This window comes from Propithecus coquereli, unplaced genomic scaffold (genome assembly GCF_000956105.1).
Source record: "Propithecus coquereli isolate 6110/MARCELLA unplaced genomic scaffold, Pcoq_1.0 Scaffold306, whole genome shotgun sequence".
Taxonomy (NCBI): Eukaryota; Metazoa; Chordata; class Mammalia; order Primates; family Indriidae; genus Propithecus; species Propithecus coquereli.
This window is the reverse complement of record NW_012148686.1, coordinates 941,218-964,739: the sequence shown is the minus strand read 5'-3', so window position 1 is coordinate 964,739 and position 23,522 is coordinate 941,218. Positions and strand designations below refer to the sequence as shown.

Below are 23,522 nucleotides of genomic sequence, written 5' to 3'. Positions count from 1 at the left end.
CCAATGTGTCACTTCAAGCTATGAACATTGTTATTTTTGATGATATTTCTGAAATCTCAGTGTATCTTCTGGTTTCTAAATCTAATTCAAGAAACTTTCCCTGGTCCTCTATTGTTCTCTTAACCTAAGTAAGTTTGTTTTTCTTTTTAATTGTTGTGATTCTCATTTCTAACATTCTTGGTAGAAGGACCATTACATATAGAGTGGTGGAGGGATTGGAGACCATCTCGGGCTGCTAGAACATGACCCCTACGGTAGTTGCTGCTCTTAACAGCAGCAAGGAAGGCTTTGCCTCCAAAGCCCTGCAAGTCTGAGGTTCGGAGAGCTCAGAAATGGTGTGGGGTTTTTTGGTTGTTTATAGTGATGAATAGAAAATTTAGAAGAAATCTGCCACGCCATCTGGGTATTTTATATCTGATAAAATTAGCTTTTTGAGTGAGTCTGTTTTAGCTGGACCATCTTAATGGACACAAGATGTTTTGGGGGGACGACTCTCATTAGTCCAACATTCAAAGCTGATCAACATGATTTCAGAAGAAAACAACTATTCAGAGGGATGACTTAAAATAGTTTTTCTTGCTAAACATTTAGTAAACAATGTTTTTAAATGTCTCTTAGGGCCTTTTATGTCTGAAAAATGCCTGTGATATGATAACTGCAGCATTTGCTTTAGTTCTTGTTTTATTTTGCCTCCCTTTAGGAGAACCACTCACCATTAAAATAGTGCTTTGCAATAACACCTTAACTTTTGTACCGATCTAGAAGTCCTGTATTGCAGGCCTTCACGGACCTCACTCTCACTTGGAAGTATGGTGGTTCTTGGCCAAGAGGTTGGGAATTCTTGGCGTCGCAGGGGGAGAAATGCTCCCAATGCCAGAGGGATTCAAGGGTTGCCACGGCACTGGGGATTTACCTCTCTAATTCTCTAGGATTCCTCCTGGGTTTCTCTAGGGTTCCCCCCCATCCCCAGAAAGGCATCATACTGGCCAGAGTGAAGGATGATTCGGATTCCGTGTGCCTGACTCTATCTGAAGCAGCAGGAAATGGAGTGATGGTCTCTGATTTCTGGGTCCAGGAGCTGATGGCCCTGCCGGCTCCCAGAGCTCATGACTGTTTCCCACACACATTTGGGAGAAACACAACAACAAAGAAACACCTGTTATATATTTTGCCACTTGCATTTTTATTTCAATTTAAAATACATGTAGTTTATTTACCGAAATGGAGCTCTTGGCACATACTGGAGACTGTGCTAGGCGTGGGAAGAGTGAGGCAGGGCCCCTCCAGTGGGTCTCCAACTTCCGCTGGCATCCTCGTCACCCGGAGGGCTAGTAAAACCCAGATGGCCGGGCCCCACTCCCAGACTTTCTGATTCTCTGCATCTGGGGTGGGGCCCGAGAATATGCATTTTTAACAAGTCCCCAGGTGAGGCTGATGCCACTGTTCTCGGGAGCATACTCAGGAACCACTAGGGTCCTGGAAGAGACAGACAGCTAACTATATAGCACAGTGCAGCTGTAGAGACCTGGGGGCGGTGCACGTCGGTGCACTGGGAGTACCTGGGAGGGGCCAGCAGTCTAGACCCCTGGCTCAGGTCAGGGAAGGCTTCCCTCCAGAGATGCTGTCGCGCTCTCTGCAACAGTGAATGGGAGGTGACCAGTTTCAGAGGCACAGCTGCAGAGCCGTGAGCAGTTCAGCGTGAGGATGGGAATACGAGAGAGGGCAGAGGCGCCACAGATGTGAGCAAGGGGAGCTGGCTGTCCTTACGCGAAGCATTAACGACCTAATCTGGGATGCCGAGGCTCAAGTCAGCCATCCCCTGGGTTGTAGGTGAGCGCTGAGGGGCAGCGCTCGGAGGATCTCAACAGCTTCGATTGACTTTAAGAGGACCTTTTTGCTGCTTCTGCAAAACTAAGAGGCATGAGGAACCTTCTGAGGCTAGAGTGGATTCAGGGATGTGGGGTGGTTGCTTTCCCGCTGTACTGATTCTCTTAGACAGTATCATACAAGCAAGGGACAGTCACACGTAAGAACATCAAGCAGAGGACCATTTTCAAACAAAATCCCAAGTAAGTAGTTTCTCATGTACATGAAATTTCTTAGTGCTTGGTTGCTGAGATATGAATGTTCCTTTATTTAGAAAGTAAAGATGGGAGAAAGCCATAATTTCCCTTGTCCTCCCACTTTGAATTAAAAAAACCCACTGCTTTTCTTCTTTTGAAAACATGACTAATTTTCCTCTCTAGTGAGTTTTCCCCCCAGTTGCTGCTGCTTATTTTTTTATATAAACTATTCCTATAAAATATTTTTACTTCTAAAAACACTTTCCATTCCATTTCCATAAGCATCCCTTGCTTTTGTACTGGTGGTTGTTAAAACAGCTCTGAGCATTTTCCCCGCACCCTTCAATAAGCAGTTTGGAGCACACATAGGCCTCCTCGCGGTAAACTCTCCTCTTTCCCGACGGAAGATTAACCTGGGCACCTACGCGCTTATAAGATCCAGTAGTTTGTCACAGTGTTAGATCATTTGAACTTCTCGATTTCTAAGGGACTAGCATAGAGTTCAATAGGGAACAGAAAGCAAAGTGCCCATTTTGAGTTTTGCAGTTAGTACTGCGCAAGGTAGGAATGATCTTTCCTTTTGTGTCATCAGAGAATTCTGGTGTCCTTGACTGTCACACTCATGGTGTCCACTCAGTCACTCATGCTGATAGGGACTGATACCTACATGCACTTGTTTCATGCCAGGTGCTGTACCTACTTCCTTAATCGCTGCATCAACCTTAGAAAGCCAGTGGAATTGTTTTCCCATATTAGAAGTGAGGATACCAGGTCTTTGAGAGGTGAAGCCACTCACCAAGATCTCAGAGCTAGCACATGCCTACGAAGCCAGGGTTTGAGCCTTGGCATGCCTGAGTTGAAAGCCCACATTCTTTCCAATCTGGTGCTTTCTGTGATCTTACTTAAAGGATTTGCAGACAGTTGGCCATGGTGCTGTTTTGGAGATGACGGCCTGTTTCCTTGGCTTGGGATCTTCTGTGCAGTGGGGTCTGTTTCCCAAGGTGGTCTCTGACTTTGGCCATGACTCTCTTTCTGACAATTTCTTGAGGCTGTACAAATCTGCTCGGTTTTATGTGGTATAATTCGGAGCCGGGGTGCCGTTAGGTATGTGGTTCATGAATAAATTTAGTATTACCTTTTAATCAGAGCACTGGCCTTCCTATTGGATGGCCCAGTTTTGAATACTGGTTCTGACACTTGCTGTACGACTTTCATCAGGGTATTTTGTTTTGAGCTTCAGTTTCCCCATTTGTAAAACAGAAAAATGTATGTGTGCTAACCTAGTCGATCCTCACAGTAACCCCATGAAATATGTGACGTAACCCTCATTTTATAGATGAGAAAACTGAGGCACACAGAGTTTGCATAGCGTTTGCATGGCTACACAGCAGGGGATTGGAACCCAGATGTTCAGGCGGGCTCTGGAGGTGCTGTGTAACCACTCTGCCCTATGGCTACAGCTATGGAAACGTCCATGTGTTTGCAAATGGGTGGATGATTGTAATAAATGAGATCGTTGTAGTTGTGCCGACTCATCCCTTTCTCCCTCTCCCTTTCCTTTTTTCTTTTTTATTAAGCATCATTGCAAAAAGGCGATATTACCGGTTGCGTGTATGGAAGCATTTTCCTTTTGTTCTTGTCAAGGAGAATAATTCGGGCTTCTTTATCTTAAACTTCATGGCTTAGTTATAGAGTAATTTTTTCTTCAAATATTTAAGTGCCTTTTTCTTTTCTTTCCCGCTTCTCTGTCCTCGCCCCTGCTCTCCAGGTGGCAGTGGGAGACATTGTGAAGGTCGTCAATGGGCAGTATCTTCCCGCAGACGTGGTCCTGCTCTCCTCCAGGTCAGGTGTGCTAGTGGGCCTGGGTTTTGAAATCAACGTTAAGAACAACAAGGCCTTACGCGGTGCCTGCCACCTTTCCCTTCTGCCTTCTCTCTGGTCTACGCGCCCTGTGCCTTCTCCTGGCTCCACCCTGGGTTTCTTTCTCCCGTTCATTCTTTTGTGCTTTTTCTGAACTCTTTTACCTGTGTGGACCCCATTTGATCTCCCGGCTATTCTGGGGTTGTCCTCATTTATAGGAGCACTGATTCAAGAGCAGTGGAGTGGTCTGTTCCATAACATCAGGTTGTAGCACATCTGAGACTTCAGAACCGGTTTCCTGATGGGCCCAGCCAGCAGTCCTTACTGCAGAACCCAATGCCGCCCTGTAGTAGAACCGCAGGCGTTTTCCCAGTATAGACGTGACCTGCACATGGTGTTTGCTCTTCATTCATCCACATTTTGCCCCTTTTCTGCCGTGTTCTCTAGGTGGTTTTATTCTAGAAAGGTATATCATCACTTAGTGGTGTATATAATGACAACGCAGCCCTTGACTTTCCCTTGCTTGATGCTTAAAAGTATAGAGCAAGGAAAGAGCCAAAATTAGGGTAAGAATGAGCTTCTATTCTGGGATTCAAGATTAAATTATATGACTCGAAGCATATAACTTCCTATATTTATATGCTGTTGTGAATCATGATTCTTGTGCTGTTTGCATTTTCTTTGATTGCAGATAATGTTTCTTGTATTGGATTTGATCACTCATTAGATTTTAAGCCTTAGCTTAAAATTTTCTGCTCGAGATCAAAGACTTAAAAATAGGAGCCTGAGCCTATGGAGGGGAGGGAGGCAGGATTCATGTTTGTCCTTATTGATTGATAACAGAGAAGCTCTTAGAAATATTAAAATATTGATCCCTTAATGGCTTGGGCTGTGAGTCTTGGCTGTGACCCTCAGAAAACCCAGTTTTGATGTGGGATTGTTTGTCTGAGCTGACACCGTGTGTCCAGGATGCTCCTGCCTGGTGTCTGAGCACGCACTTTGTGCTGAGCAGCTGCTGAGTACAGTATCCCGTTTAATCTTCCCAATAACCCTCAAACCCTTCCTTCACACGTGACAAGACCAAGACACAAAGAGATTAAACAACCTGCCAAGGCCACGTAGCCCATAAATGTAGCTCGAGGGGATTTTCACTTAGCCAGTGGGTTGCAGAGTCTGTTCTCTTAACTGCTAAGTATGTTCACTAACCTAAGCCCAAAGATTAGAAATAGAAGTATAGGATCTGCTATGCTTATTTCTACTCTTTGAGTTTCCGTCCTTAAAATTAGGTGTTTTGATTGACAGTTGCCTTTTGAGATAGTAAAAAACGCAGGGAAGCAAAGGCTTGCCAGGCCCATGCCTTCCTCCTTTGACTCCTCTGGCTGTGATTTTCTTCAAAAGATGCATGTTTGTGCTGGCTGTGCCTAGGGTGGACTTTTTGGTCAGGAGCAGGGCCAGCCCCAGACTTTAAGGACCACCCGAACCCAGTGGCAGGGTCTTGGCAGAGAGGGACAGCACACGTTTCAGGTAGCACGCCCCTGTTCTCGCTCATCCGCAGTCCTTTCTGGCTGCCTGAGGCCAGGAGTTGTCACCGGGGCGCATAAGGGCGGGTCAGCCGGGCGGATGCCTCTGTCGGTGTTGAGCCCCGGAGACCAGCGTGCGTCTTCGTTTCTCATCAATTACTGCTGCTGAAGTGGTTGTTTGTAACAATTTATTTTGAAGGGCCAATCATAAGAGAGATTTTAGGAGCTGCGAGTTTGTGGAGAGGACCTTACTAAACTTGGCTTTTTCTCTCTCTCTCCTTAGTGAACCTCAGGCAATGTGCTATGTTGAAACAGCTAATCTAGATGGGGAGACGAACCTTAAAATACGGCAGGGAAAGTCACCTTTTATGACATGTGTTGTTATGGAGGCCCCAGTAGCACATATGGCCCCACCTGTCTTTTCCTAGAGAAAGAAAAAAAATGTTCAACCACAAAAGGTCATGCCTTAACCCGAACAGAGAGAATATGTCTTTCATGTCTTTTATGATGAGGGGAACTCGCATAAGGAGAGCTGGGAAAATTGGCCTTCATCAAGCTCTCGGTGACAAAGGATATCACACCTTCATTTGCATCTTTCTGCGCTCTCTGCCTGTGATTCTGAAGAGAGGGGACATCCCAATAAGGCTGACTGGGTGGGAAGGACCCCAACTGTACTGTGGACAAACACAGCAGACAGGCTCTGTGTGCCTCAGTTTACACCATTGTAATGGAGATTCTAATTCTTGGAGTGGTATACTGGATGCAGAATTTTCATGCCTTAAATAAAGAAGCTATTCTTACCATATATTTTAATTCCAGAATGAACAATAGTCTTTACTGTATAAAAATTTTAAGTATTTTGACACTTAAAAATTTTTGCTACATAGAGTTGAATTCAGTAAACATAGAGTTGAATTCAGTAATTCTATCCACATATCTTTCTTTTCTATTATAGATATTTCCTTTAGACATTTATTTTTCTGTTTAAAGGAGTTGGTGGAGTGCTAGATAGTGTTAAAATATTAAAGGGATTCTTCATTGTATTTTTATAGCCAGCTTCACGGAATAGCTAATAGATGATGCTTTCAGTAAGGTGTTTTAGTGTGTTAACTATTACTTACACATGGATGTTTCTAGCACAGTGGTGGGATCTTGACTTTCTACTTCATTAAATTCTTTTGCCACTTTTGCATTAGGTTCTTGTGGCAAAAGCTGCTGGTAAAGTCGACTTCGCGGGGCTGATAATTTGATTTGAGAGCCCTGCAAAGTTACCGTACTATAGATGACTCATTATTTCCTTTTGATTATGATGGGAACGCTGAACGCTGTCCCTAACACAGAAGACTGTGTTCGATTTCCTCTTTTGGCTTCACGTTCTAGGCTTTGAGTCACACCGCTGAAATGCAGACGCGAGAGGTGTTGATGAAGTTATCTGGAACTGTGGAATGTGAAGGGCCCAATCGCCACCTCTATGACTTCACTGGAAACTTGCACTTAGATGGGAAAAGGTATTATTCTCCTTTTCTTAGTGTTTTTTTTTTTTTTGGTGTGTCTAAGAATTATTAGAGCTTTGGAAAATATTTTCTAGTTTCGTAACATTTTAAAACAGTGAGATTTCATACCATTTCAGTCAATTTAAAATTTCCCTTAAATTTAAGGAAAGAACTGATTTTTGACAAGCAAAGATCCCAAGGGCCTCAGATAAGGTTCAAAACATGTGATTTATTCTCCCTGTTCCCGTTCGTTCCCTGCCAGGCAGGAGAAATGGTTTTAGCTGCATAAAATGGTGCAGAAAAGCAGAAGAGAGGTGTCTGAGGTATATGAAAGCTAGTTTACTTGTTAGAGAACTGTATAATTTTTTTCCTAGCATTTTCCTAAGGAACATTTGTTTTTTAGAAAGTCAAATGAAGTGAATGATGACTCTTCCTCTAGAATATTCAGTGCCCTGTTGTCTGTATTCCGTTGTCTTTGTCCTCTGGGCATTTGCTGTGTTGTTAGTGTCATCTGTGGTTATGACGTTGGGGTGCAGTGTCCATCTCCTGGCCACCGTTTGTCTGCATGCCTCCCACCAGTGCCCCCCACAACCTGTCGGGCTGTCCTTTATGTTCTGAACGGACCCACAGCTTGGAAGGACCTGACCGTGGGAATCAACCCCAAATAAATATGACGACCAAGTGTGACTGCTTCTTGGCTTCATGTGGCACGCATAGCTACTCTAGACGCTCCCCATTTTGGTTTCTAAATTATCACTCAGGTCTCTATTTAATCATTAAGACATCCTTGACAAATCTGATGTGATAGGTTAACTGCTTCTTTTTCTTTTTTCTTATAATAGTCTGTAAAATAAACTGAGTTTCACAAATGAATAAGCTTCTGGTTGTTAGTTTAGCAACTCCCTTTCTGGGTGTTGAGTTTCATAACAGGATTATGAGAGACATAATTCCCTCTAACATTTTATTGGGGGGGAAAAACATTTTTCTCTAGTGATGAATGAATAAAATAAACCATTTTTGTTGGCCTCTTTTGGCAGATTAAGCCAATGGTAACCTTTGTTGCTCCCGTTTCTCAGTGGAATAGTTCAAATTCTACTAAAGGAGACATTTGATTTACTGTGGGTTTATGTGTAAGGGGAAGGCTCATGCTCATTTGTCAGACTGTCATTAAATATAAATGTTGTTTCTTATTTTTAGCCCTGTTTCCCTTGGGCCTGACCAGATCTTATTAAGAGGTACGCAGCTTAGAAATACTCAGTGGGTCTTTGGCATAGTAGTTTATACTGGACACGACACCAAACTCATGCAGGTAAAACATTTCTATTCTGAAAAGCAATGTTGATTTTAGTCTTTTTTTTTTCCTTTTTGTTTTTATAGACTAGAGGGTGGAATATGCAGATGTTGCATTTAGGAAACTCCAGTTGGTCTATGAACCTAAATTTGGAAAGGAAGTGTCTTTATTTTAGTTCTTAGGTAGTTTCTTCTGGATTTATGTTATCTTATAGGGTACTTGTTACCTTTTGCCTGAAATATAAATGGTCTTTGTTTTCTAGATTTAGGGGGGGCAATCAGTTCTAACTTATTTTGTTGTCTATACTTAGCAGGTGATTAGTTCTAACTTTTTTATTTCTCTACTACTCCTCTTCACCCTATTAATTAGGATTTTATAACAAATTGTCTTAACTGAATTTTAGACAGTTTAAAATCAGTTATTTTTGTAGTAAATGTTTATTCTTCAAATACCAAAGAAAAAAATGTGAAGTCAAAATAATGTTTTTCCCTGTTAATGTTTTCTTTTTTTTTAATTATTACTTGTGAATTTACAGCTCACATTTATATTATGACATATTTTGCCAGGCAGCTTTTGAAATTCTACATAAATCGGTGTCTCAAAATGTCATTTCTTAGGTTTTCTTTGGTATCACTTGGCATCTTATTTTGCTAATGGTAGCTATTAATAAGAGAATTTGCTTTTCAGTTGTCTGCCATTTTGTATACCTTCTAAAACACAGATTTGGCTGTATTTCTTGATTAAAAAATGTTTAGTGATCACCATGTACCAAACCTAGTGCTAGACTGTGTGGATACGAAGGTGAAAGGCCCCATCTTACCCTCTGGGAGTCAGGGAGGCTAGAATCCAAAGTAGAGAGATAGTTACTGGAATATGTGTTATTTTAACGTGTTATGGGTATATCCAGAAGGGTCATCGAACCCAGGTCTGGGGGTGCCGGTTGACTGGACACCAAGAATGATCCCCAAAGAAGCACATGTTAGATAACGAGTTGGAGAGGGGAGTCTGTTGTGCTGATCCACTCTGCGGTCACATGATAATGGGATGAGACAGTTAAACAGTCCAAGAGATGAAGCGGTAGACCCCAGTGGCCACACCAGCTCATGGACACAGTGAAGACAGGGGAGGGAGAGGGGATCGGAAGGACTGGGAGACTCCCTGAAGTTGCAGAGGATGGCTGCAGTTGTTGGCTGACAGGCCGACCAGTGTGCAGGATGCTCATTTTGCATCTCTGGGGTGCAGGGTTTCCAGCATGGTGAGACCTGGGAGTGAACCATGGCGGTAGGAAGCTAACAGTGGAGCTGTTGGAGGCCCCCTGATGTTGAGAAGTAAAGGGCTGAGAGACTGAGGCAGTTGATGCGTCGGTGCTGTGCTTCTCAAGATAGGATCAGAGAGGGGTGAATGCCCTGAGCCAGTTGTCAAGTGCTCCGTGAGTGAGCAGGAGCAACCGAGAGGCCGGTAGCCTTGCTGGGTCGGGGAGAGGCAGAAAGTAGTGTAGCCACATGCATGCATTTTATGAGCAATTTTTTTAACATGGCATTTGAGGAATAAAGGTTCAGAAGTATTTCCATGTCTCGAATATACATCCGGTAATAACACCTGCAGATGCCAAGCGATTCAAGTCTCTGCTGGAACACCCTCTGCTTTGTGGGGGGGAAGACGTGTCCTTGACCGGGTGAGGCGAGGGGCAGGGGAGAGCTGACCGAGGAGGGGAGGCAGGGCCCAGCGCAGGGGCAAGGTTGCAGAGCTGTGTGTTGGAGCGGGGTGGGGGGAGGGCTGCATGCCTGTTAGAAAAGTGAATAGTTGGTGAATTCTGAGAAGCAGCCCCTGGGATGGAATAAGATTATTCAGCATGTCTGAGATAGGCTTGATCTATCCCCGCGCTAGGTCCTCACCTGTGCACGGGGGCTGATTAGAATGCTTTAAGTGCGTTGTTTCTGGGCAGCCTGCGTGCGGAGGACTTATCTTGATGAATAGTTTGATGCTGTGTCACCCAGCCAGTACGCTCTGTGTGCCGCGGTCCGGTGCCGGGACCCTGCCAAACGCTTTTAGAGCATCACTAACCACAGGTCACTACTCGTGTTTTTTACAATGAGGTGACAAAGAGATCACGAGCGGCTAGCTCAGATTTGGGCAGAGCCCAGAGATTATGCATATTACAAATTTAAGCACCCTTTGAGATTTCTTGTACGCTGGGTGTTTTTTCAGGATGTCATACTGTTTTCCTAGACCATACATTGATAATACAGCTTTGTAGCTAAGATGTAAGAGTGAATGAAGTTATACTTTAAAACACTTCCATCGTCTCTTCAGTGAGCGAGTATGCACTAAGTTTGCATCCTGGGAGGGAGTGTGAGAGGCACTTTTCCTTACCCCTAGGTGTGATAAACCTCTTTGCGAGGCTTATTGCATGTTGACGGCTCGAGTACAGAACGATGGAACACCCCAGAAACTTCTATGCCAGACCCATTGTGCCTTTAGAAACAGCAAGTAAAAATAATGAGCTTTCAAAAGGAACAAAATATAGCACACGTAGCGGCAGCCATCCTGTTTGTGAAATAACATTTTTCACCTGTACTTGTGCTACTTGACCACAGAGAGGCAACTCAATTGCTTTAGGGTTCTTCTTCTACCTTTTTTTTCTTAAACTCTCACCTCAATGCCTTGACCATTCAAGGTTTGCTCATTTCATGCTTAGTGTAGTTATATATGGAAATATCTACTATGCTGGCTTGGTTGATTTAATGGGAAAGAGAGAGATTATCACATTAATTATAGCAAACATTAATTACAACAAATCACACATGTTCTAGGCAATTCACATATTTAACTCATTTATTTCTCATGATAGCTGGGTAAGATTGTGCTCATTTTATAGATGAGGAAACTGAGGCACACGGTGTCTAAGTAACCCAAGCTTACAAACTGGGAAGAGATAGGGATTCACACCCAGGCGGTCAAACTCCAGAGTCAGTGTTCTCCCCAGTATTCTGACACCTCCTTTCTCAGGAGGGAATAAAATGTGTAAGATTTAGGTCTGATTTCAGCTTTTTCAAAATCTGACATTTTGACCTGGTTTTATTTATAACTCCATTACACCAAAGTAGCAGTGCTCTTTCAGAATTTTATAGGAGAACTCGTAATGACAGTAGGAATTCAGTGTTAAAAACTCACCATTGCAAGTAGAGATGTTTGGAGGACGGGAGTGAGCAGGCGGAATTTGGCATTCCACAGAGTGCACACGTTGAAGCCTGCCGTTTTGGGGTCATTATTCTTGTGTTGGGTGAAAGATACATTTTCTTAATCCTCTTAACTGGCCAGAATTTAACCACTGGAAAAGATCAGACGTCAATAACTAATGGGGTCATAGAAATGAAGTTTACTGTACTTTTTTTCCTGCCTGTGCATTCAGGGAATGTTTATTAAAAATGATATGATCATCTTTAGTTTTTAAACGTTAGGATAAACAGTGGTGGAACTGGCCTGCTGGTTCTTGCTATGAGGCCAGATGTGGCTGTGTCCCCCCAGTTGACCTGGATATGGCATTTGGTTGATGATAAGTTGGCCTTCACTAATGGATTTACATTTAGAGGCTAGAGGAATTTTTCTTAAAGTCTGTAAAAGACAAATAATTTAAAGAACTAAAGTGAAAGGGGGAAAATGTGAACAGAAGTAAAGAAAAATGCTGTATTGTTTAAATGTCTGAAGGACTTAGCTTTTCAAAATCACCAGTACAAAAATTCCCCAGCTTCCCTACCCCCAAAGAAGACCATGGCCATGATGGCATTTCCGGGTTTGGTGACAGAATCCAGATAAAAATTTCAGGGACATTGTGGTTTGAGCTTCTCCATGGAGCTCAGGAGTGAATTGCCTCCTGCTTTCATCTCCATTTCATTTTCTCGTTGTGACTCTTATTTGTATTCTTGTTTTTGAAGACATTTTCATCATGGTTCTTTTAATGATCAGTTCCATGGAGAATATAGTGACGGAGGGTGCTGACTTAAGTTTGGGACGAGGCACCATTTTTGTGGTCAGTTAGTGCCTCACAAACTTGCACATTACCCAAACTTGGCAAATCCGTGTTGCGTTTGCAAAGCCAGGGCTCGTGATTCACGGAAGGAGACCGGCAGGCTGGCTCTCCTTTGTCTGTCTCTCCCTGAATTAGAAGTTCCTGGTTTCTAATTTAATCCAGGAATTATTTCACCTTCGGCAACAGATTATAATTAATTCCCACCTGGCTTTCCTCTCCTTGATGTCTTCTTCAGCCACCTGCCGTATTACTGTGTTCATTTCCTGTGGCTGCTGTAACACAGTTCCAAGTCTTAGTGCTTAAAGTAACACAGTTAATTCTGTTGCAGGTCTGTAGGTCTGATGCGGGTCTGATATGGGTCTCACTGGGCCAACACTCAAGATGTTGGCTGTTCTTTTCTGCATGCTCTAGAACAGCGATCCCCAACCTTTTTGGCACCAGGGACTGGTTTCACGGAAGACAGGTTTTCCACGGGGGGGTAGGGGTATGGGAACGGAGGTTTCGGGATGTTTCAAGTGCATTACACTTACTGTGCACTTTATTTCTGTTATTATTACATTGTTAACCTCTCTGATAATGATAATCTGTATTTGCAGCCACTCCCCAGTGCTAGCATCACCACCTCTGCTCCACTTCAGGTCATCAGGCATTAGATTCTCATAAGGAGCACACAACCTAGATCTCTCGCATGCGCAGTTTACAGTAGGTTTTGGGCGCCTATGAGAATCTGATGCCACAGCTGATCTGGCAGGAGGCGGGGCTTACATGGTGATGCCAGCGATGGGGAGTGGCTGTAAATACAGGTGCTTTGCTCACTCACCCACTGCTCACCTCCTGCTGTGGAGCTGGGGTCCTAACAGGCCACAGACTGGTACCGGTCTGTGGCCCCGAGGTGGGGGTGGGGGACCACAGCTCTAGAGGGGAATCCGACCCTTACCTCTTCCAGCCTACACTCTTGGCTCCCTTCCCGCATCTTCACAGCCAGCGGCATTGTACCTCTGTGATCGTTTCCCTGTAGTCACCTCACCCCTGACCACAATCACGAAAAGCTCCCCTTTTTCAGGATCCTTATGATTAGATTGGGTCCACTTGGGTGATCCAGGGTAATCTCTCCTTCTCAAAGTCCTTAATTTAATCCCATCTGCAAAGTCCCTTTTGCTATATAAAATGACATACAGGGGCCAGGGATTAGGATGTGGGTGTCACTGAGGGGCCATTATCTTGCCCACCACGACTACCTTCAGAAATTTTTCTTATAAAATGACTTCAGGTGCGTAACTGTCTTATTCAAACAGTTCTACCGACTTTTCCACTGCTGGAAAGTCTAGTCCCAAATTTTCCACCTGAAATGCGGTGATTCCTGAATCTGGCTTTAATGAATCTGGACTCGCCTCCTCATGCGGCCTGGGCTCTGGCTGGGCTGGGTTCCCCAGCGGCAGGGAGAAAGCACATGCCAGGTCCGTGGAGGCTTTCTCCTTCTGCCTCTCCTTCCTGTCTACGCCCCGCTTGTGATTCAGGACACCGGTTGGGTTTCTCCTGTCCCCGAGACCCTTCCTGACTTTGCCTGCTCATTTCTTGTTCACAGTCCTCCAGATGAACTTTTTGTCCATTTGTTTTGACACCTATTCATGTTCTATTTTGCATTATTGATGTGTATGTGTTTGTGTGTGTGTCTTTCTTTTTCTTCAAATTTTGAACTGCTGGAGGGGAAAATAAGTACTTTTAAAATGTCTCAGTATATTTATTGTAGAGCTGGGCTATTGAAAGTTCTCCCTAGGTTTTTATAGTGTAGAATCTCTAAGTTTCTTTTGAATTAACAGCATCCTGATTTGTTTGAAACTTTACTTACTTTATTTAGAACTTATGTCTAAGATAAAGAAAGTAGTTAATTTTGTGCTATGTATGTAAATATCATAAGTACAGAATGAATCACATAGAGTTGGAATGTGTTTTTTAAACTGGTAGAGTGTGTCTTCTTTTTTCTTAAAACTAGCTGTTGATTCAGGAGCATGGTACACTTTTTAATTTCATTGATTGCTCAGCAAAAAAAAGTCTTTTACTTGACACTTGTTCAATATGGTTGTCGTATCTCCTTTTCTCCCCTCCCTTGGCCCCAAGTCTGTTCTGTGACCCTTATTCGCTTTCCATGCTGTTGCGCAGAATTCAACCAAAGCCCCTCTCAAGAGATCGAATGTCGAGAAGGTGACCAACGTACAGATCCTGGTGTTGTTCGGCATCCTCTTGGTCATGGCCTTGGTGAGCTCGGTGGGAGCCCTGTACTGGAACGGGTCTCAAGGCGGAAAGAACTGGTACATCAAGAAGATGAGTAAGTGCTGGGGGGCTGCTGGTTGGTACAGAATAGAACCGTCCCTGGAAAGTCCTTCTGTGCCCTTGGGCTACTGTACATGATGCCAGTCCTTCAGGGACCATTGAGAGGTTAGGCTCACATGAGGAAGTGGAGAAGGGCACATTTGGGGGTTGTTTTATACTCCAATGATTATTTCTTGACTATTTTTTAAGTATTTTCTTACTGGTTGCACTAGGGATTACAATGTGTATCGTAATTTATCTAACTCTGCTTCCGATCGACACTCACTTAGTTCCAGTCAAATACAGAAATATCCCTCCATTGTTTCCTCTCCTGCTTTGTGCTATTATTGTTATTGATACATGGATTATATTTATCTATGTTGTCTACCAACCTTATGTCTCTTAAAGAATCTAAAGGAAAAAAAGAAAAAAAAACTGTGAGCCTACTTATTTACCATTTTCTGCGCTCTTTTTTCTGGGTTTGAATTGGCAGGTGGTATCATTTCTTTGCTTCGTGCATCTTCATTCTCCTCGGTCCTTTGTACCGTCACGTATATCGCATCTCTCTGTAAGGCCAACAGTGCGATTTTCTAATGAAGTTTTTGCAGTTGCTTTTTTTTAAATTGAGAAGAAAGGATAAAAAAGGTGTAATTATACTGTCTTTTATAAATACCTTTAAAATGATCTTTACTGGTGCCCTTTGTTCCTTTATTTGGATTTTAATTGCCGTCTGGTGTCACTTTCATCCTCGAGAACTTACTTTAGCATTTCTTAATTTGGCAGATATTGGTTCCTAAGCAAATGTTGTACCTTAGAGAGATGTCTGTAACCCTTGGGACTTAGAGATCCTATTTAGTAAGTCCTTAATTCTGTAGGAGAACAAGATAGTAAGTAGTGGGTCAGGAACAAAAGTGATCAGTGGGAAAGACGGAAGTCTCGGTGGGGATGAGGAGACGGAAGGCGGTGGCCAGGTGGCGGCACTGACCAGCATGTGTCTGCTCACCCCTGTCCTTCCCAGAGCCTCTCTTTCTGTCACAACCTCCCTCCAGAGTTCTAGATCTAAATCAGACTGCCTCCATTTCATTGAATTTCCTGGGGAAAAACTCCCTGTGGTTTGGAGCCGTTATGGATGCCTGATCTCCAGTCCTCGCCTGCTGCTGTCTGTATGCTAATTCCAGCTCCCCTCGCAGGCATCTGAAATCCTAGCCAAACCCTCAGCTGGCTGCCGCCCTCTCCCTAACCCTCTTGCTAAGTTAAGAAGATCTCACTACTTTGTCCTTCAAGTGGAATATCATGGCCATCAAGGGAAGAACTTCCCCTTTTGACAACCCCAGACCCGGCACCTCCTTCCCTACTCCTGGTCCCTCTTCCTGTTGGAGCTGCCCCTGCCTCTGCTTTGGATCCTGTTACCAAGGGTCTTGTTCTGCCCCTGGGGACCTTGGTCCATGAAGACATTCCTTCTCTTCTCTTTAGTGAGGCTCGAGGCTTCTTGCCTGCCTCTCTTGGTCTGCTTCTCTTGTTCACATTTTTTTCCATCTTACCAACTCTTTGGAGTGTCCCAAATATACTCATGCCTTAGTGAGGTTGTCGATATTCCTTACAAAGTTTTCAAATGCCTATCCTCCTTTCTGCTTTCTTTTAAGTCAGCTGTCTCTCCTCTGCTCTTCAGCATTTCTTCTGGGTGGCCTTTAGCGGCCATGCCTTCCCACAGAGATGCCTCCTGTGTTGGTTCCTGCAATGTCCTGTGACGTCCTGCTGCGTGGTCACGTTGGGGGGCATGCTCATGTCTGCTCACTCCCCTCCCTGACAGCCCCCCTGAGAAACCAGCCCTTGTGCTCACAGTTCCTGACACGTAGCAGATGCTCATAGCTATTCTAACTTGAATCTCTAAATAAGCCAGTAGGCTTTTGTTGGGAACATCTTTTAGAAAAATTCCAAAATAAAAAGGTTAAAAGAAACTGAATGGAGTCTGTAACTAAAGCTGTATAAATACTCTGGTTCTCTCCCACAGACACGACTTCAGATAATTTTGGATACAACCTGTTGACATTCATCATCTTATACAACAATCTCATTCCCATCAGCCTGTTGGTGACTCTCGAAGTTGTGAAGTACACTCAGGCCCTTTTCATAAACTGGGTGAGTGTTAAAGCAGAGTTCAACCTCTGTTGTCTATACTATCTCAGAGCCTTCAGCGTTTAATTGAGCTCCCAGAAAAGAAGTTTCCATTTACCGTTAGGTCCAGGGGTTTAAACTGGCCACACAAAGAACTGGCAAGGGATCTCCAATGCGGTGTCCCTGAGAGGTGGGAGGACAACAGTACCTCTGCGAGGACTGCTGTGGCCACTGAGGTGATGGAGGTGGAAGACTGAGCAGGTGCTTGTCATCGGGCTGTGATTGCTGCTGGTGCTGCTGGAGCCCAGTTAGTGCTGACGAAAGGGCCTCTTGGTTGTGTTTATCATCATGTTCACGCTATATCGAAATTCATCATGGCGGCAAACTTGGATTGGATTTTAAGCGGGCAGAGGTGAGACTTTTTAAGGGACTGCCATGGCCTGTAAGCACTGGACTTCAGCAGCCAGGACAGGTAGCCCAGGTGCTTCTGTGTGCATTCGTGTTTGATCTTCGCCGCAATCCTATAAATGAGGTATTAACTGAGCTCAGAATCGTAAGTTAGACCAGGTCATGAAATGATCATCTTGAGACCAAGTCTTCTGTATATTAATACCGTGTTTTCCCCTTGTACCACGTCATTTCTCTGTCGTAACAGACACTGTATTTTCAGCCAAAAATTTAAAATTAACATTTCTATGAAAACAGAAGAGTTTTAAGTTATCCATTCTTAGCTTCTTTTCTGCGTTAATCTGAATGAAGGATTAATGGCAAATATTTTCTGAAATGTACATTCTCTCTCTCTCTCTCAGGACACAGATATGTATTACCTAGGAAATGACACTCCTGCAATGGCCAGGACATCAAACCTCAATGAAGAGCTTGGGCAGGTGAGAACCTCTTTGGGAACCTTGGTAATGGTGACATGAGCTTGAGGGGACATGAGTGGTAGCAGAAGAGCCATATGTCACCGCTGTACCCCACATCCCTTGGCTCTTGTCTTCTCGAGATGGAAGAATGAGAGCGAGAGACAGAGACTGCGTTGCAAGCAGAGAGTTTATTGAAAGTACACTCTTGAGGGTTGAGAGTGGGCGCGTGTCCGAGCAGATCACGGCCCTGGGTTTCTGTGTCCTTCCTTTTTCTCCTGTCTGGCCTCTCCTCCTCCTCTACGTTGTCTCTTCCTCTTTTTTCTTGACTGATGGGGATGTTGTCTCCTTCCTGCTGGCAGCGGAGCAGTTTTTCACACCTTATATGGTTAGGACCAGATGTGATGCTCTGGGTGGCGCCCAGAGCCCACCAGGGGCAGGGGGCAAACCATAATATCATGTAATGTGCCTTGTGTTATTTCTGTTATGTTTCTTATGACACTTGGGGGTAGCTTATCTTGTTACCGTTACAGTGTCTTCCTACGCAGCATCCCGTCTGTTCACGCTGCCCGTTCCATGCCTCCTCTGCTCATGCCTCACTCTCCTCCCTGCGCTAACACACGGAAGCTTTTGCAAAAACATTTCTCCCTGAATGCCTAGTGACATCTGAAGAACTAGTATTTGAAACTATTATGAGATACAAATGTCACTCCATTTTGACTGGCTTTTTGAGACACAGTGCAATCTTATCACCTAGAAGTCATCTGCAAAAAATACCGTGCAAAATGCAGTCTAAAAAATGTAGTGCAACATCATTTTGGACCCTTTTAAAAAGTGTTTACCAGGAACAAATGATGGGAAAACAGTGGTTAAGATACTCAGATGTTGGGTAACCCTACAAAATGTGGGGGCTAAGTGAAAGGACATGCATGTATCCCTCACATGTTCAGTGTTTGTCTCTGGAATATTCCAGGGAACCAGTGTCTTTTCACCTTCATCCCCGAACTCCTCTTGCCTTTACTGAGATGTGCTTTGCCTTGATTCTGTGTCTCACATTGAAATCCCCATAAGGAATAACCTCTTCATAACCTCTATTGAACACATTGCAATTAAGGATTATGATTTCATTTATACATCTTATTTAAATTTCCCAACAACCCTGTGAGGTGGGTGCTGTATCTTCATTTTATAGATAAGGAAATGAGTAACTTATCCAAGGACACCTGGTTAGAAAGTGACAGGTCGAGGATTCCAAATTGTCTGTCGCAGTTTGGCCTTCGCACGCCTCCCTGCCAGCATAGGGCTGTTGCTGAGAACCACCTCTCCATCCTCAGTGTTGCGCCTCTGTGAAGATGCGGTCAGATGTCTCATGCATCTGAGGTTAGAAAACCTCTCCTGGGGAGGTAGGCTAGCTTTCTCCTTTTTTCTTTCCTTGAAAGATGAAGTGAATTCTGCGATGGTTTGTGTTACATTTTGGGCTTTATTGCCGGAAAGTTGAGGCACAAATTTGTAGACCAAATTTTGTTATAAAACAGAACGTTATAGACAAAAAAATGCAGGTAATGCTGTTCTTTTGATACAATTTTCCAAATCTACTTGGAGTTAATGGCAAATTTTTCTCTTTCCTTGAATTGTGTATGTTCATACATGTGCACTTAAATTCTTAGTGTAACAGGTGTGTTGTCATTACAGAGAACGTCCTTGGCATAGAGCACAAATCCTCCTACCACCCCCTGTGCTCTGGTCAGGTAGGGCTAAGTCAGTGACCTTGGACTTTCGCTCCTCATTGTTTTTGTTTACATTCTCTCCTGGAATGGCTTGGTCACTTCCCTTGTCTGCCTGGTAAAACCTGCTCCTGTAAGAATCAATGAGTTCTTGGTACAAATCAGGCTAAATTTGCTTCCTCTTTGACTCCTTCTCCAGTTTTCCAGGCAAGGTTAATTTACCTGTCTTCTATGTTCCCATAACAGTCTTTCCAAACACAAATGCAGTAAAATAAGGGATGTGGTTAGTGATGTAGTGTCTGTTTCCCTCCGGAGACTTTCTTTCTTTTTTTTTTCTTTTCAGGAGAGCTGCCAGGAGACTCTCTGGAGGCTTTTGAGCCCATTTGAAAATGTGGCTGTGTCCTGTAGTTTATTTGTGTTGGGTTTCCATTTTCTCTTTTATTTGATTGAGCTTCTTTGTGGTCTGTATTTGGACTTTTTTATCAATCATTTCGGTATTTTCATTTTGGTTCATATCCATTGTTAAGGAATTACTGTTTTTTTGGGGGGGGGGTGTCCTTTTGCTCTGATTTTTCATGTTCCAGAGTTATTTCACTGATTCCTTCTCATCTGGCCTCTCAATTGAGTCCTAGGGGCACTAGGCCTGGTTTGCGGCTTTGTCTCTGGGTCCCGGAAGATCGATCCCTAACCATGGCAGGAGGTGGAGTGCTGGTCCTGGGTTTTCTAAGGGGTGTTCAAGCAGTTTTGATGAACCTTTTGGATTTCCTCTGACCTTCTGTGCTCAGCTCTTCCCAGCAGTGTGAACTGGGGTGGGCCCCCCAGCTTAATCTCTGAGATGGCAGGTGGTACTTGTAAGTAGAAATCAGCCACATCTTGTTTGCTTGAGTCCGGACGCACTAGGCTGAGCTGTAGAGCTGTTTCCCCATCGCTGGATATGTTTGTATGGAAGAGCCAGCTGTCAAGATGATCTTTTTTGCTCGTGGTAAGCTCTAGTCCCCAAGAGGGGGGACACAAGCGCCCCAAGCTTTATGAGGGACCCTGTAGTTCCCAGGGGGTTGCTTGATCTCTGCTCCCACTGCGGTGGGGCGAGGAGCTAGGCAGGTGGTGGCTAGACTATGGGAGCCTAAAAGGCTTAGCGAGGCCTCAGCGGGGCTCAGCAGTTGCCTCTCTGGTCACTAGGGGCGCCGCTGGGATGAGGTTCAGGACAAACTCGCCAAACTGGGAAGCCCATTCCCGAGGGAGGGGCCTAAATGCTTGAATGCTGAGGCCCTGGGCTGGGCTCTTTTTGCCTTTGCCCACGAGCGCAGTTTCTCTGCGGGGAGGTGAGACCATCCTCCCAAATCGCCACTCCCTGGATCCCTACGGCGCACCCCTGTCGGATCAGTCCACGTGGGTTCCCTCACCACCCGAGTCCGGCTCTCTGACCTCCCCCCAGCCCGTGTGTCTGGCCCACTAGAGTGCATCTCCACGACACACTGGTGGGCAGGGGATTCCCCACCCGTGCACCCCTGTTCCCCTGCAAGTCTCCGAAGGGAGAGTAGTGGGCTCCTCTATCCGCAGGGACCTTAGCCAGGGGCCTGCTCCCGCCAGAGAGGAGCGGCCACTCGCAGTTTCTTGGCTCAAGCCCCTGTCGTAGTGAGTAATGAGGGGCCACAGCTTCCTTTCAGCTGGTGTGCCGGAGGCATTAGTTGCCATGGGACTGGGAACTAGGCTATTTCTCTCTGAAGGCTGCACCCCTGTCTAATACGGTGGTTCTCCAGCATGCTCACGGATACCTCAGCATCGAGCACTCGAGCATTTAGGCCGCTCTCTGGGGAACAGGTTTCCCGGTTTGGGGAGCTTGTTCCGAACCTCACCCCAGCGGCGCCCCCTAGTGACCAGAAAAGCAACAGCTGAGCCCCGCTGAGGCTTTGCAAAGGCTTTCAGGCTGGCGGTCTAGCCACCATCTGCTTAGCTCCTCCCCTGACCTCAGCACCCACCACGCTCTCCCAACGGATATGTCCACGAGGGCTTCCTCACCACCTGAGTCCAGGTCGGAGACCTCCCTGCACCGCTCTTGTGTCTAGGGCACCAGGATCGCCTATCTGAGCTGCCAGCTGGAGATCCCGTGAAACACCAGCGGGCAGGTTGCTCCCACAGGGACCCTGCTCTCTGTGGCAAGCTCAGCCTGGGGCACGAGAGAAGCAGACATTTGTGGGCCTCTCCAGTCAAGCTACTCTCCTGGTTGCAATGGGTGGGGAGGGGCCACGGCTCCCAGTCAGCCTCCTGTGGCAGTCTCCTGTGGGGTGCCCCTTATGGACACCCTGACTCCTGGGGCTCACTGGTTCACCCCACTATTCCTAATTAGCTGCCATGCCTGGGCTCGTGGAGGGTGGAAAAGCCTTCAGTGTACTTCGTGTCCCGCTGTTCACCAAAGGCACGTAGGTGGGGGAAGGGAAACCACCTTACCCTTTTGCTGGGCTCCAACCCTCTCTGGGTTTGATGGACGCCACCATATTTTCCTCTCTATTCTCTTCTTTCTCAGCTTTGCTGTTTTTCTCTGTGGGGTCCCCAGTCATCTCTGCTGTTTCTCTCTGTGACCCACACCTGAGCTGCAGCTCCTTTCCGCTCTCCTCAGTCCAGTATCCCACCATCCAGCCTGGAGGGTCCAACAAGTCATGTCTCTAGTCGGCCATCTTGGCTCTCCCCCAATATTTTAATATATATTTTTTTACAAGGCAGGAACCACTGCTTATTAGAAGGCAGATTCTACTGAAGTTTTTGTATCCCTAGACTTACTGCATATACAACTTATATAAAGGCATTATTTATAGTGAAAGCATTAATTACTCCTAGTATACTAATTTCATATCTGGATATAATATTTGATTTTTTCAAGAGCTTTAATAACTTGAAGGCCCTTTAATTGCTTTAAAAATAATTCTCAGTGTATTTGTTTATATTGTAGCATTAGGAAAAATCACAAGTAAGCAATTCATGTTATTAATCCCCCTTCTGTAGAACAGGAAGGCACTGCTTCCCTAGACCAGTTCTCTGGGATTCCTGGACAACAGCTGGTACCCAGCAAGTCTAGACCCCTCTTTAGAAAACCAGTGAGAAACTGGAGTTTCCTCTCGAGGCAATTCTGTTAATTACTCTCCCTCACCAATCCAGGGCATAGTTTCCCAGAATGGTACATGTAGAATGATGTTACATGTCCCCTTTGTGCGTTCAGAACTTCCCATATTAAATCTGTAAAGTTAGGAGACCATGGCAATACCTTGAGGAATGGGACACCTTGTGGCAGGACTTAATGTTTCCACTTAGTATCTAAGATGGAGCCAGGGCTATTACTGAAGCTTCCTTTGCACATTTCCGTACAATTTAACTACAGAATTAGTTATGGAAAAAGGTTGGTAAGTGGTCTAAGCAATAAAGTATATTTTTTGTTACTAATTTTCTTGCTTTAAGGAAATCTACCTGTTTAGGTTTTGAAAAATATAGAAGGAAAGACTTCACTTAGTGGTCTATGCATCTTATCCTACTCTTTGATTTAGGTAAAGTATCTCTTTTCTGACAAGACTGGAACTCTCACATGCAATATCATGAACTTCAAGAAGTGCAGCATTGCCGGAGTAACCTATGGGTAAGTGTGTTTATCATTTCCTGAAAATATTACCCGTTTTCTTTCAAAAAATAAGTTTATTTTTAGCTTCTTAGTTAAATATCTTTCCGATGCTTTGAAAGGATTTTTATAATGGATTTACATCTGCAGTTACTATTGAATGTGTTTAAAACTAAATGGATCCCAAATGAAACTTTGGACAGTTAAAATGTAGTTTATTTCTGCAAATATTAACTTAGTGAAAAATCCCAGGGAATCTGTAAATGTGTGTATCTAATCTAATAATTATAAATTTCTTATTCATGTTTTGATCAGAATGTCTGTTTTTTTATCACTGTTTTGGGACCATTCTGTTTTCCGTGTCTCTGACAGTCATTTCCCAGAATTGACGAGAGAGCCATCCTCGGATGACTTCTGGTAAGTAAGTTCTAGCACTCTTGACACTTTAGTAGAAAAGGCTTCGGAATGATTTTATGTTAACATTTCTCACCTGCATATTTTTGTATATAAAGAAAAGTGGCAGGCCAGGTGCGGTGGCTCATGCCTGTAATCCTTGTATTCTGGGAGGCTGAGGTGGGAGGATCATTTGAGCTCAGGAGTTCGAGACCAGCCTGAGCAAGAGTGAGACCCCGTCTCTACTAAAAAAAAA

The 23,522-nt window shown here is 44.5% G+C and overlaps 1 protein-coding gene across 1 annotated transcript in view; it reads left to right on the top strand.

Annotated features, from left to right (window-relative positions):
- Positions 1-23,522, top strand: part of LOC105814782 (phospholipid-transporting ATPase IB) — a 478,735-nt gene that overhangs the window by 48,152 nt on the left and 407,061 nt on the right. Inside the window, exons 6-14 of the mRNA XM_012649872.1 lie at positions 3,832-3,905; positions 5,727-5,820; positions 6,824-6,951; positions 8,134-8,245; positions 14,418-14,583; positions 16,579-16,706; positions 17,492-17,569; positions 22,806-22,894; positions 23,246-23,290. Coding sequence (XP_012505326.1) covers positions 3,832-3,905; positions 5,727-5,820; positions 6,824-6,951; positions 8,134-8,245; positions 14,418-14,583; positions 16,579-16,706; positions 17,492-17,569; positions 22,806-22,894; positions 23,246-23,290 — 914 coding nt within the window. The remainder of the gene's footprint in view (positions 1-3,831; positions 3,906-5,726; positions 5,821-6,823; positions 6,952-8,133; positions 8,246-14,417; positions 14,584-16,578; positions 16,707-17,491; positions 17,570-22,805; positions 22,895-23,245; positions 23,291-23,522) is intronic.